Raw genomic sequence first — 14,903 nt, forward strand, 5'->3', positions numbered from 1 at the left:
AAATGCCCGTGTGAGCTACACCTGTACTGATGAGGTCAGGACTTGGTTTGGACAGACTATTTCAACAAATAATATGTACAAAAAGCATTTTCTAGAGGTGAACATAAACCTTTGAGATAATTCCCCTCCCCCATCTTTTTTCCTTTTTAGACTTTATTTTGGGTCTTTCCGTAATTTAAAAAAATTAGTTACATTCTGGAAAAAAGAAACATTATTTGGATAGTATACTGCTACCTGTGCCTATAATAGGCCCTTTCATGTATATTAGTGCATGTGATTTTCACAGAAATCCTATGAGGCAAATGATATTATTTATAGATTCCTTGTTAATCTTATGAATTCAGTGTCACAGGTGAGGAAATTAGGGGTCATAGAGGTTAAGTGACTTGCTCAAAGTTGTATGGCTTGAGAACAGAGAGTGATGATGGGTGCAGCCACGTGTGTAATATTTTCCATTATATCCTTATGTCTTCCTCCCCGTACCGGAAAGCCTGTGGGAGGCTGGTGAAGTAATCATTTTCCTGAGAAGGCTCGTGGGTAGGATCAGTTCTGTCCAGCTTGTTTCCTCATGAGCTGCATAAAACTGAGTCAAAAGCTACTGTTATATACATGATCTGTGGGATGGCAAGGAATGCAGACAACTAAATGTATTGGTTTATTTAAAAGATAATAAAGAAAAACCCAGTACCGGAGAGTCTCTGTGGCACAGCAGGCACAGCTGGAGTGAGGCAGATGAGGTGGAACACCTCCTCTACCATCTTCCAGCTTTGCAGCTCCAGGCAAGTTCCTTCATCTCTTACTGGTATCTGTGAGTAGCCTCCCTGTGGAATTGCTGTGAAAATCAGAGATAAGTCAAGTATTATGGTTCATGTTCATAGTTAGTAGACTGCAAATATCAGATGGGTGAAAATGGGTAAATTATTAACACTATTACTGCAAAACTACATTTGATTTACTAAAACATAAGTGTGATCCCCATCAGAAATTAGTTCAAATTCTATTTCACTTTTACCCAGCCCTCTGTGAGGTCAAGTTTTAAAATCTCAAGCTCAAGTTGTCTCCAGGTATTTGTAGTATTAGCAGGGCTGCCTAGTTTATATTCACTCTAGAAAACTCCAGGATGCATAGCTTGTTGTTTGGTAAATTTTACATAGAATTCTAAAACTAAATACATATTTCACACTTAACCAACTTGCATTCACTCTGAAGTCTTAAGCAAAAGCTTTGCCTGAGATCCCGGGTTAATTTTCAAATGGCCCCTTATTTTTCCTTTTTCATCTACCATTCTGCTTCCTTGCAATCAGTACTCTGTTTTGTTCATATGAAAAGGAAGGCTCCGTCTTCCTGAACTGCCTGTGTGGTCAGCCCCAGCACGTATGAGGCAGGCTGTGACCTCCACAGAGAGAGACCGAGGCTTCAAGAAGTTCCCTAAGTTACCTCAGTGCCTCCACCTGGATGTGTAGGGGCCGGGGGGTGATCCTAGATCGCACCCCAGAGCCTGAGCCTTTACTCTCCTGAGCAGCCTGTGCATCCACGTCAGCCCACGCACCTTTCTTCCTTGTCTCTGTGTCTGTCTCTATCTTTCTTTCTCTTCCTTTTTAGAAAGAACTAAATTCCCGAGATGGAGCTTGGGAAAGAATATGTGGTGAGAGAGATCCTTTCATCCTATGTGGTTTGATGTGGTCTTGGGTGGAGCAACTAAAGGAGCCTGTAATCACCAAAGAGGATGTGGACATGTTGGTTGACAGACAAGCAGATGCTGCCGAAGCCCTGTTCTTATTAGAGAAGGTAAAGTCGCTGCTGGACCAGCTAATGAGTTTCACAGGCTAAAAAAATCCATTACAAAAGGCGAACTCATATAAAATCTCATAGCTAGGTCTAAATTAATAGTTGTTCTAAGGTAAGAGAAGAAACTGAAGACTGAGGATGTAGCTCAGTGCTTGCCTAGTGTGTGCAAGGTCCTGGGTTTCAGCCCTAGCACTGCAAAAAAAGAGAGAGAAAAAAAAAATTAATCTATAGCATAAATGTTTAGAAAATACAAAAAAATAAAATGGAAAAATGTCCATAATCCTAGAAGAGTCATTAAATATTTTCAAATATTTTATCATACTTATTTTGATTTAATAAAAATTTTAAAAAATATTTTTTGGCTATCAATGGACCGTTATTTTTTAGTTATTTATATGCGGTGCTAAGAATTGAACCCAGTACCTCACACATGCTAGGCAAGCGTTCTACCATTGAGCTACAACCCCAGCCCACAATAAAAATTATTTTAACATACAATTTTATATTTCATTTTTGCTTAAAAGTATACAAGTAGTATAAGCTTCTCATAAAAATTGGCTGCAGTGGATGTGTGGGGTTCTCAATCAGGGATATGTCATTAACCCCCTTTTCATAGCTGGGCATCTGTTTTGACTTATGTAGTATGAACATGTATATGTGAAAACTATGAAGTAGGTTGTAATATACACCCCTTTGTATTTTTAAAAAGGGGTGTTATATATATATTCACACATATGCATATATATATATATATATATATATATATATATATATATATAATTTATATATTATAAAATGTAGAAGAATGTAGAATGAAAAGAAACTAGTTGTAGTGGTTGCATTCAGGGAAGGACACTAGGGGACAGTGGATCTGGGAAGGAAGGGAAACTTTTCATTTACAATACTTTCATACAATTTAGTATTTTAAACAATATAAAGATACTGTTAAAAATAAGTTTTTGTTTCAGAAAACAATGTTATCCCATAACAACCTTGAGTTACTTGGTGCAATGTCTCATTGTTTTCAGAATGTCTCATTGTTTCCAAATCTCCACTAAAAATCTGACTACACACACACAGAGGTACCTTCACAAACATGCATGCACACAGAGACAGCACACAGTTGTGTGATGCAAATCTTTTAAGAAAAGATTTTTCCTGTATCTGGAGTCATTTTCTTAGGGTATTTTTTGTTTGTTTGTTTGTTTGTTCCTTTTTTTTTTTCCCAGTAGTTAAATTTCAGAGATAAAACAGGAGAGGGAAACAGGAGATGAACCTTTGTGGGGCAGCTGTGGGCCAAGCCCTTCAGGATGTCATTGTCCTGGCTCTTCTGTTCATCTTGATAGTGCTTGGAGATAGAGGACTCCCCTTACAAACAAGGCAAGGTGGAGCAGCTTGCTAAGGATCCTGGCAGGTGTCACAGCAGGATTCAGACTCAGGTCTCCTTGGCACAAACCCATGCAAGCTCTGCCAGTCAAGCTCTGTCACACCTGTTTTATCATAATTCACCCAGCCCCTGTGTAGAACATTTACATTCTTTCAGGTTCTTTATTTCATAAGTATCACTGAATTGATAATTTCTGTTTGCAGGTTTTTCTGTATTTCATATTTTGCTCTTAGATTTCTAGAAGTTGAAATTGGTGGGTTACTACTTGGATATGTATTGTCCAGGTGATGGAACATCTCCCAGCTGTCAAGTCAATGGACCCATCCTTATAAAGTCTCACCTCCTCAGGCTGGGGGCTGTCTCCCTAAGTACGGCTTCAAGGGGCTGGCCTCTCACTTTCTGCATCTGCCAACCTCTTCCTGAAGCATCTGCAACAGGCTGGACACACAGGTACTAATTGCCTGGTGCCAACTGATTAGTGCACAGGTCACCATGATGTGTCAGCATCTACTAGCCAAACCGAAATGATTGTATCCAGAAACAGCAGGAAGGAAAAAAATCTATTCAGTACACTGCAGGAGAAACATTTGTTTTCTGCACTGATCTTCAGTTGTACTTTTGTACAGTAGCTAACTAGCTTTGCTAACGTACCCTGAAAGGTTTTCAGATTATATTAATACATAACAGTAAATACTTGGTAGATGCTTTTTTTTTTTTTTTTTTTTTTTTGTATTTTGCCCTTTTTTTTTAGTTGTAGTTGGACAAAATACCTTTATTTTATTTTTGAGAATTGAATTGAGGATCGAACCCAGGGCCTCGCACATGCTAGGCGAGCACACTACCACTGAGCCACAACTCCAGCCCCTCCTGGTAGATACTTAGTTAATCACTTGAGATTGATTGTTGGGTCACAAACCAATTGCTCACTTTATGATTGTTTTTTGAGTTGACTTGTTGAGGCTTTTTTTTTTTCCTTTGGTACCAGGGATTGAACCCAGGGCTCTCAAACACTGAGCTACATCCCTAGCCCTTTTTTAAATATCTTATGAGACAGGGTCTCTCTAAGTTGCTTAGAGCCTCGCTAAGTTAGAGAGGCTGGCTTTAAACTCACAATCCTCCTGTTTGCAGCATTTTTCAAACAACTTTTTGTTTTCAATTTCTGCAAATGCAGGGACAGCACCAGACTATCCTTTGCGTGTTGCATTGTCTAGTGAACCTGCAGACAATTCCCATGGAAGTGGAGGAAGCTTGCCTTGCCCACGCCATTAAGGCTTTCACTAAGGTGAGTCCAACTCTTCCCACCCCTTTTCCACACTACAAATCAGCATCATCTTTGTAGATTAGGAATCCAGAAGTCACCTTCCTCCTCTAATATAAACTGCCTAGCTGTGTTTCCCCTTAATGGAAATGTGTTTGGCATTTCTATAAGTAGTTACAGAGTTGGAGCCAAAAAAATTAAAGTTTTCAATGATATTAGGAAAAGCTAACTGGGGCTTTTTTGAAAGAGATTATTGGAACAAAGAGCTTTTATATAGAAGAAAGGAGAAACAATCGGGCATTAAGTATTTTTAAGTCATGTGCCTATTAGGAGTCAGAGAACTTTTTCTTGTTGAGCCAGTTCTACCTTGGGTTTAAACAAGAAACCATCTATTGAGAATTAAACATCAACATACCTGATTCAGTACTATGTCCTGATTGGCAAATCCTAAGCTAAGATTCAAAAAAATATTTCCTTTCTGTGCACATCCTTTTGGCTTGCAGCCAGGTTCATGCCACGAGAGAACAGTACCCTCGCCCCTTTGCATAATTTGTTTGTTATCTGTCACATATGGTATGAAAATGTCATTAAACAGAAAACTCAGCTTTTGAATGATAACATCTGTGGTAAGCATTGATGATACGAGCACTTACTACTTGTACTCATTCATACATTGTGAACATTCTTCATTTTTTTTAAAGAGAGAGAGAGATTTTTTAATATTTATTTTTTAGTTTTCGGTGGACACAACATCCTTATTTTTTATTTTTATGTGGTGCTGAGGATCGAACCCAGCGCCCCAGGCGTGCCAGGTGAGTATGCTACCACTTGAGCCACATCCCCAGCCCACATTCTTCATTTTTAGTATTTGTCCAATCGCCTTCCCTTCAGCTCTTTCTAAAGTGATATCCTTGTTGCTGGCTCCCTTGTTCCTTCTCGGAGTTTTATGGCACTAAGCACTCAACATACTTGCAGTCTGTTTTCCGCAACTCACGTGGTCCTTTACATCCGTGTGCACTTTGGTAGCCAGAAGATCTGCCCATTCGTGGGAAAAGGGTTATAGTTTGATGTTGAAGAAAGTAAACAAGTTAAACTGTCATTAGTGCTCATAAGGAATTTTTGCAAATAGGATAGATACTATAGTGGTTAAGATAATATTTGTAAATTGGACCTGGAAGAAAAATCCTTAGTTTTGGCCTTTCAGAAAGCAGGAGGAATTCTTTTAAGGGAACACCAGTGAAAAGTTAGATGTATCAGTTGTTCAGAATGTGTCTGTAAAAATATTAGAAGACAATTAACCACGGCTCTCTGCATCCACGTGTAGTCTGGTGACCTGGGCACTGACAACTCTGCCTGCGGGGCAGAAGACTTCTTTTTCAGCCTTCCCTCGTAATAAGACAGTGCAGAGACTGGCAGGTTACCTTGCAGCTCCTTATAAAATATTATGGGATTTCATGGATGGGGGTATAGCTCATTGGTAAAACACTTGCCCGGTAGACATGATGCCCTGGTTTGATTTCCAGGACTGCAAAATAAAGACAGAGGGATTTCCTAGGATTGGGGCTCCTCAGATGTGACACAGAAATCCCTGCTGTTCAGACTCTATCTGGGCCCTTGAGTTGCCCCTGTGGGACTCAGAGGCTAAGAGAAACCCTTAAGAATACAAAGCACACACCACCAGGAGGAATAGAGTTGTCTGTCTCTGACCAGGAGCTTCACTTCTTCTGCCCATGTCCATGACTGGCAGGCAAGTAGGATAGAATCTCAGATCCTCTGCAGTTGTAGAATTTATCTGAGAAGTGATTCCAGAAGGAGAGAATCTATGAGCCTGAAGTCCTAACTCTCTGTGGATCACACATTACTTTGAGAATGGTACAGGGGCACTCGCTCTGGTTCTCAGCCCTTCCATCATTCCTACATCCTCATCTTTGGGTTTTTTTCTTAATCCAAAATATGGTGAATCTTGGCAACGAATCCAAGAATGTTTACCTAGTTGCTTCCTAGCAAGGAGAAAGAAAACTAACTCTTTCTGAGGTTTTTATATGTACAGAACACATACTGGATACTCACAGGTACCACGTTTCACTTATTCTCACAAAAATCCTAAGACATGGGGTATTTTGGTCTCTATTTTGTGGAGGAGGAAATTGAAGCCCCGAGAAGTTCGGTATGAATGGGGCTACATAGCTGGCAGGTGGAGAGCTACACTGAGGTCACCCTGACTCTCGTCCATAGTGGCTATAGGGCCTCGGAGCACACACTTACCACTGATGTGCTTTGTTTAGTAGAGGAGACTTCCTTACAGCATCAGCGATTAGCTCTAAATTAAAAATGCACTTCACATTCACTGGTTTCTTCATGACTTTGGTGTATGTGATTAAACAAATATCCAGGCACGAGATTAATTTTTGAGTTTTCACTCATAGTTTGGTATTGACACAATTAACACAGTTCTAATATAGTCTATCAATTAAAATGTGAAATTTATTATGTGTATTTTTTAAAAAATATATACAATTTTGTTTATATAGTGTTAATATTTTTCTACCCCATTTTTTCTCCCCAAATTGTTTATGTTGTAGTGACTGAATAGAACTTTTCTTTGCCACCAGGTTAATTTTGATTCTGAAAATGGACCAATAGTTTACAACACTCTGAGGAAAATATTTAAGCACATTTTGGAAGAAAAAAGAAAAATGACAAAGGACAGCCCCAACCCAGGCCTCCTGTGAAGCTGAATTTTTTCTCATGATGAATATTTTAGATCTAAAGATCAAGATAGCATTTCTGTTCATATGTGAATAAGCTGAAGTTTTTCTCATAGCACTTTATTTTGAATGTTGTTGGCTTGTGCTAAGAATGATTATTCTTATTTGGAGCAATTATTTATTTTAAAATATCCTTGAGCTACATCTTAGTCTTGAAAAATTGCCATAAAGTCGGTGCCACCTTCTTTTATTTATTTGACTGAATTGATATTGTTGTGTTAACATTTTAAGTATGTGTGTTTACATCCTTAATTCTTTTTGACATTTTGGGAAAAAGTAACTCTTCTTTCCAAAACATTTATTTTCCTGATGGAACTTTTCCTAGAAATTTTACCATATAGATAATTTTAGTCATAAAACCTCACTGTGTATGCATCCCCCTGGACACATGACCTAAGAAAAGTCACCAAGTGTCTTAAACTGTTTTATATTTGTTACTAAGGAGGCTATTAATACATTTTTAAAGGACTTTTTAAAACTTTGTTTGAAATTTCTTGGTTTTTCTTTTTATAAATGTGTCAAAGAGTTTCAAAGTGTATTATTTTTCAAAGCAATTTAGTTTTACTTTAGTGGATAGACTGTGAAGTGACTGTGATTTTTTTACTTGTAGAAAGTGGGCTTGCCCTTTGTTGGGCTCCCAAATAACCTCTCAGCCTTGGCCGTCGCAGGAAGCAGGAGCAATTCTCAACACACCAGGCCTTATTCCCACTCCCTGAGTTCCTGCTGAGCCAAATCACACTTCACAGAGGAAGTGGGATCAGAGTGGGCAGTGTGGGAAGTTGCTAAGGAGTAGGACTTGCCTTTGTCCTCCTAGGGACTCCACAGAAAGCACAGTCGTGCTGGGGCAGGGCTCCATGCCAGCCCTGCTCTCTCCAGTTCCAACAACCTCTCTGCAAAGGCGACTCAGAGCCAGAAGCGGTCAGGGCTGGGCCGGCCTGCTTGTGCTAATACCCCATCCACACAGACAATGGCCCGGCACAGGCCCCACACTCCCAAATGGTGTGTGGCTTTCACAGGCCCACTTGTCTCAGGCCTCTGTCTTTGGCCGCTTTTTTACTATGAGAATTACCGTTTTGAAATTGAATTTGATCCCAGGTTGCATTCACCCTAACTGGCTTCAGATAAGAAAGGGTGACTGCCCAAACTCATGTCTTATAGGACAAACTATCAATCAGCACTTGAAGCCATAATTTTTATTTAAATTAAATTAATATATGGGAGTAGAAAAGGCCAAGCCATAGAAAGGATGTTAATTTTTTGAGCAAAAGTCATATTAATCAGACCAATTTCAAACTAAAGAATCTACTACTTAATTTTCAAGATGGAATTTCAGGGGAAGCAAGACTAATTTAAAATGAATGAAATTTCTCTAGCTCCTTCATTTCTGAATTATGGGTCTAGCACATCAGAAAATATTTTAGTTATTATCAGCCTCACTAACTCCAATGGCAAAGGCTAGCTGTGGTCTTCTTCCACACTGTTTGAATTTTCTTAGGAAATCAAATTCAACAGCCATTGACAAACCGGCTTGCCCACTCCTGAAATGTCCCATGTTGCAAGTGCCTACCCTTGGAAAGAAGGAAAGGAAGCAATCGCATTTTATCCAGAGTTACATTATAAAAATAAGATTTTTACCAAAAAAAATGCTTGTCCTTGCCTCCATCAACCTCAGTGGGCAAGTGACACCACAGCGCTTTTTTTCCTGTCGTTTTTTGACAAAAAAAACCCAGCTATTTGCCTGTGTGTCCAAAGTACTTGTTTCAAATTATTGAATAGTCATGTTTTGACCACAGCACTGCACATCTGGAAATCCAGGTACACTAGCTATGTACAAGTGTTGTATTTATTTGAATAAAAGTGAAAAGAAAAACCCATAACCTCGTCTTGTATTTCTTTACCTTGACGCTCCTTGGCATCACGCATACCCTAACCATAAAGACAAGGTTTTACCCTTCCATTATCTGATAGGCAGATTGAGTTGTAGACGGAGCAGTCAGCTAGCCAAACTCTAGTTAGTCCCAACTCCATCTTGTAGTTGGTTCACAATGACCAAGGATGGAGGGTGAAATCTAAAAGGAATGGTTGAGGGAAATCTCCAGGCTAATAAAATTCCTGCCTTCCTGTATTTGAATAGATGAGGAGTTCTTCTTAGCCCAAAGGATAGAAATCTCACATATTGGGAGAAGTTTTAACATTGTAAAATTCAGCTTAACAGAAATCAGAAGGTTGAGAGCACATACACATTAGGAACTTACTACATAGGCCAACCACATAAAGTACCTCAATTCTCTTGATACACTTTGACAAAGGCATTATTCATATTTATATGATAAAAGGCATCAAGTCTCATGGACGCCCACTACCCCCTCCTCCCTGCTCGTGCTGCCTGCCTATTCAGCTTTTAATCAGGAGCAGCTGCCCAGCCCAGAGCACCCACAGGGTCCTCAAAGTCCCTTCAAGCACTTGATTCAACGATGGCATTAGAGAGTACCTATTATCCGTAACTGGGGTGGAAACTGGACACATCTTCTGTTCTAGGGAAATGCTGAGCCAGCTCTGTTTCTAACGTGTGAAGGTCTCTGGCATGTTGCATTTAGAGGTAAGTGATTCCTTTGCCACTTGGTTTTTCCTACTTCGGTGAACTTGCTGATGCCTGTTGGGAGGAATTGCTTCTGGTGGTAGAGCTTCATTTATTTGCATAACTCACAAATATGCTGATTTTTACTTCATCATGTTTTCAACCAGCTTCCCAGTTTTATGAGTATGTGCTGTGCCACTAGATTTCATGAAAATAGTCTTAGATATTTTCTATTTTATTGAATAGTCATGTTTTGACCACACTCATAAAAGTGTCTCCATTTTCTCTTAAATGGAGAATGCTTGCTGATAAGCTTGGATGCCATTTCAGACTATTGTCTAAGATGTCTAAAAGGATATTCAGGGGCAGTGTGTTATAGACAGAGTGCATGCCCTAATTTCTTGACATCTCAAACCCCCCAAATGATGTTAAGCGTTGATTAAAAGTGATTAAAAGGGTTTTCTCATAGGACCCTTGTTCCAAATTAGCAGAGCAGGTAAATCAAGAATAATATTTCTTTGTGCTTTTTGTTTTTATGAATGTGGCCCAAGAATTGCACATTACCTTCAGGAATCCTCTCAGTGCTAGATGGCTGAAAATTGTTTACAGAAACAAAGTGGCCAGAAAGAAATTCAACAAAATCCTGCTCCTTGATGCTGTTATTATTTTTTAAATATGCTTTTAGGCATAAGTTGATCTCCAGTTAGCCCACTGCTGACAATAAAACCAATGTATAAATAAGCACAATGGACTCAGTAGTAGGACTTGAGGAGTCTTCATTCTAAGTCATCCAATCACTAAAAATAATATCCCAATAAGATTTAGATGTCACAACACCTTTTGTACTTAAAAAATTTCATGAACCCACTACAATTTATACAGTGAGAGAAGGTTGTTAAACCTTTGCCTCTTTCTTGATTAAAAGGAAAAGATGTCTTATCCTTAAGCTATCCTGTTTGGGGGTGACATATTTTTAGGATGGATTCTTACCTGACCATTAGATTGCAGTTTTTCACAATATCATTGGGGTTTTTGTTGTTGGTGGTGGTGGTTTTTTTTTTATTTTTTAATTTTCAGTTTTAGGTGGACACAATATATTTTTATGTGGTGCTGAGAATCGAACCCAGTGCCTCACACATGCTAGGCAAGCGTGCTACCACTTGAGCCCATTCCCAGCCTGACCATTGGGTTTTGATTTAATGAATTGCTTTATTATTTTCTTTCTCTTCTTAAAAATAAACAAGCTTCATTAGGCGTGGACATACCTGTAATCCCAGTGGCTCTGGAGGCTGAGGAAGGAGGATCTCAAGTTGAAAGCCAGCCTCAGCAACTTAGCAAGGCCCTAAGCAACCTAGCAAGACTCTGTCTCAAAAAATAAAAAGGGCTGGGGTTCTGGCTCAGTGGTTCAATGCCCTGTTACCAAAAATAAATGAATCAATAAGCAGACTTTGATTTAGACTGGTCCATATTTAATTTTCATAGGTAACAAGAAATTGCCAAATAATTGGCCATTTCATATGGTTCACCTAATATTAAACTTAATGTTCCTGAGCCTGGTGGATGACATTTCCTAAAGTTTGATAAGGTCATGATTAGATCAGTTATTTTCCAACAGATCCTGTATGCTCACAGATTTCCAACACAAATTTCAGAGAGCATTACGAAGCTTACATTCTCTCAGCTACAGATTTGTGTTTCCTGTGTGCTCGGGCCTAGGCTGATGCTGGGGAGACATAGGAATTGTTTAGTCACCCATTCATTCCCCCTGTCTAGGAGCCAAGCTCCTGTGGTCTGAATGTGCCCCCAAAATTCATGTGTTAGATACTCAGTCCCCAAGGTAACAACAGGGGTGACCTTTTGGAAGGTGTTTAGATCATGAGAACTCCACCATGAACTAATGCCATCACAAAAGGCCTAATAGAGGGAGTGTGGTCATTTTTTGCTCTCTGCCATGTGGAGATACAGTATTCCTCCTCTCCAGAGGACAGCATTCAGTGAACCATCTTGGTAACAGACAGCCCTTGCCAGATACCAGCATCTTGATCTTGACCTTGCAGACTTGAGAATTGTGAGTAATAAATTTCTGTTTGTTATAAATTGCTCAGTTTCAGGTATTCTGTTATAGTGGTACAAAATGAATTAAGACAGAAATTGGTCCCAGGTGAGTGGGGTGTTGCAATAACAAGTACCAAAACCAAAGCAGCTTTGGGTGTAGGTAATGGGTAGAATGCAGAGCAGTTTAGAAGTGAATGCTAGGAAGGAAAAAAGAAAGAAAAAGAGGAAGGGAGGGAGTAAAAGAGTGAAAGAAAGAGGAAGGAAGGAAAAGAAAAGGAAAGAAAGGAGTAGCAGAATTTGAATTCTGTAGACAGCATTTGTTTGAAACAATTCTGGTAAGGGCTTAGGAGAAACATGGTAGCCTCATTTTTAGATATTATTGTAGTGGTTGTGATCAGAATGTTGGTAGAAATATGAACAGTTAAGATCATTCTGATGAAGTCTTAAATGGAAATGAGGAATATCTTATTGAAAACAAGGAGAAAGGCCATCCTTGCAACAAAGTATCAAAGAGCTTGGCAGAATTATATCTATGTCCTAGGTCCACTTTGTAGAAGGCAGATTTAAAGAAAGATGAACTAGAATATTTGGCAGAAGAAATTTCTAAGCAAAGTATTCAGGCTGCTGTGTGGCATAATTGTTTATGAAAAAAAGAAATGACTTAAGGACAGAATTCCTAATGAAAAGGGAAGCAGAAAGCAAAGATTTGCAAAGCCAACAGCCTGACTGTGTAATGATTGAGAGAAGACCAAGTGTGTGGCCAAGTAGCCCTTTGATAAGGAGATTGTGGTCAGAAGGAAGACAGGTGCTGGGGCTGTAGCTCATTGGTGGAGCGCTTGCCTAGCATGTGTGAGGCACTGGGTTCGATTCTCAGCATCACATAAAAATAAATAAATAAAATAAAGGTATGTGTCCACCTACAGCTAAAATAAAAATATTTAAAAAAAAAAAAAAAAAAGCAAAGGGAGACCAGGTGGTGCACAGGCCTTTGGCAAGATCTTGTCTCTAAATAAAACATAAAAAGGGCTGGGTATGTAGCTCAGTGGTAGAGTCCCCATGGATTCATTACTCCTACTGCAGGGAAAAAAAAAAAAAAAAGCTGGGTGGGGGAAGCATTTCCAAGATCTTTCTGGCAGCCATGCCTGTCAGTGGCCCAGAGTACTAGAGCCTTGGGGATAGAACAGTTTCAGGAAGGTGACCAGGATGCCTGGAGGACTTTGAGGCATGCTGCCCAAGGTCACCTCAGGTCTCTGCTGCTCACATTCCAGCACAGAGCTCTTCATCCACCTGGTTAGGATCGAGCGGGCTCCAGTGCTGCTAGGCCATTGCTCAAGAAGGCCCAAGCCGTGAACTTCTGCAGGGTTCACCATGGGGCTGATTCTGCAGGCCCACAAAATGTAAGGTGTGGGGGCGTGGCTTCCAAAAGATGCTTCAGAGAGCCTCCAGGCCTGGTAAAGACCTGCTACAGGGCCAGAGCCACCGCAGTATCCCCATTAGGAACATGTATAATGGAATTGTGGGAGCAAGGCTGTCCATGAAACCTATAAGAGCTACCAGCCACCAGCTGGGAGAGCTGCAGGCATGGGCTGAGCACAGTAAGGACATGGGGTGGACTGTCTGGCCTTGGGGAACCAATACTTACCCCAGTGTGTCTAGAAAGCAGGATATGGAGTCTAGATTATTCTCAAGCCTCATAATTGAATATTGTTTATCTGTTGGTTTGGATTTATTTGGTTCCTATTACTCTTTCTTTCTTTCCTCTTGCTCCCTTTTTGGAATGGGAATATGTATCCAATGCATTTCCCACCACTGTGGTTTGGAAATACATAACCTAGATTTCATAGGCTCACAGCTGGAGAGCAGTTTGCCTCAGGATGAATTGTACTTTGAGTCTCACCTCTACCTGATTTAGATAAGACTATAAACATTACTTTCAAGTTAATGCTGTAATGAGTTAAGACTCTTAAGGCTATTGGGATCTGATTGGGGGGTCAGGGTGGGATGGAATGGTATGAATGTTTGTGTTCCTGAAATTTCAGATTTGGAAACTTAATCCCCAATGCAACAGTGTAGGTGGAGCCCTTTAGGAGATGTTTTGGTCACGAGGACTCTGCCCTTGTGAATGGATTACTGTTGTTATGATAGAAGCTTCACACAGGGAGTTTAGTCTTTCTTTTGGTCCATTCACCTTCTGTCATATGAGGACGTGTTCCTTCCCCCCACAGGAGGCAGTGTCTCTTGGAAGCAGAGAGAAGTTCTTACCTGAGGCCAGCACCTTGATCTTGGCCCTCTCAGCCTTCAGAATTGTGAGAAATGTTGTTTATGAGCTACCCCATCTCAGATATTCTGTTACAGAAGCACAAAATGGTCTAAGACATAGGTTTAGTGTATCTGCCTATTCAGGAATAGCTGGAATTACAGGTATGCATCACCAGGCCCAATTCCCCGTACTATCTTGAATAAATGTAGTAAAAGTAAGCATTCTCGCCTTCTTCCTGATCTTAGAGGAAAGCTTTCAGTCTTTCCCCGTCAAGTATGATGTTTGCTATGGGGTTTTCATGTATAGATTTTATTTTATCAAGATAGTTTCCTTCTATTCCTAGTTATTTTAGTGTTTTTATGATTAAAGAGTGTCAAATTTTCTCAAATACTTTTCCCTTCATTGATTGAAATGGCCATGTGGGATTTCCCCCCTTCGTTCTGTAATGTGGTATATTTTGAATTTTGTTGATATGTGTTTTGTCTGTTTGTGGTGCTGGGGATTGAACCCAGGGCCTTATGCATGCGAGGCAACCACTCTACCAACTGAGCTACATCCCCAGCCCTGTTGATAAGTTTTTTTTAATGTTGAACCATCCTTGCATTTCTGGAATAAAATCCATTTGGTCATGGTGAATAATCCTTTTTAATGCTGCTGAATTCAGTGTGATAGTATATTTTTTGAGGATAATTTCATAAATGTTCTTAAGTAACTACCTAATTAAAGAATAGTTAAAGGGAGTTCTCTAAACAAAATCAAATGATACCAGAACACCTGGAACTTCTGAAAAGAAAAAGAACATTGGGATG

The 14,903-nt window shown here is 39.8% G+C and overlaps 1 protein-coding gene and 1 non-coding gene across 3 annotated transcripts in view; one reads left to right on the forward strand and one right to left on the reverse strand.

Moving 5' to 3' along the window:
* The window catches only part of Ptpdc1 (protein tyrosine phosphatase domain containing 1), a 79,219-nt gene extending 71,955 nt beyond the window's left edge, over window positions 1–7,264 (forward strand). For both annotated transcript variants that reach the window (XM_071602551.1, XM_071602552.1), the window contains exons 8-10: window positions 1,603–1,788; window positions 4,347–4,457; window positions 7,046–7,264. In XM_071602551.1, the coding sequence (XP_071458652.1) occupies window positions 1,603–1,788; window positions 4,347–4,457; window positions 7,046–7,165 (417 nt within the window). In that variant the 3' untranslated portion in view covers window positions 7,166–7,264. The remainder of the gene's footprint in view (window positions 1–1,602; window positions 1,789–4,346; window positions 4,458–7,045) is intronic.
* Window positions 7,265–14,581: 7,317 nt separating this feature from the next.
* On the reverse strand, window positions 14,582–14,655 carry Trnaa-cgc (transfer RNA alanine (anticodon CGC)). Its single transcript has one exon. It is a non-coding gene; the product is annotated as a tRNA-Ala (tRNA).
* Between the last annotated feature and the right edge of the window lie 248 nt (window positions 14,656–14,903).

Source organism: Marmota flaviventris, chromosome 16 (genome assembly GCF_047511675.1).
Source record: "Marmota flaviventris isolate mMarFla1 chromosome 16, mMarFla1.hap1, whole genome shotgun sequence".
NCBI classification, from domain to species: Eukaryota; Metazoa; Chordata; class Mammalia; order Rodentia; family Sciuridae; genus Marmota; species Marmota flaviventris.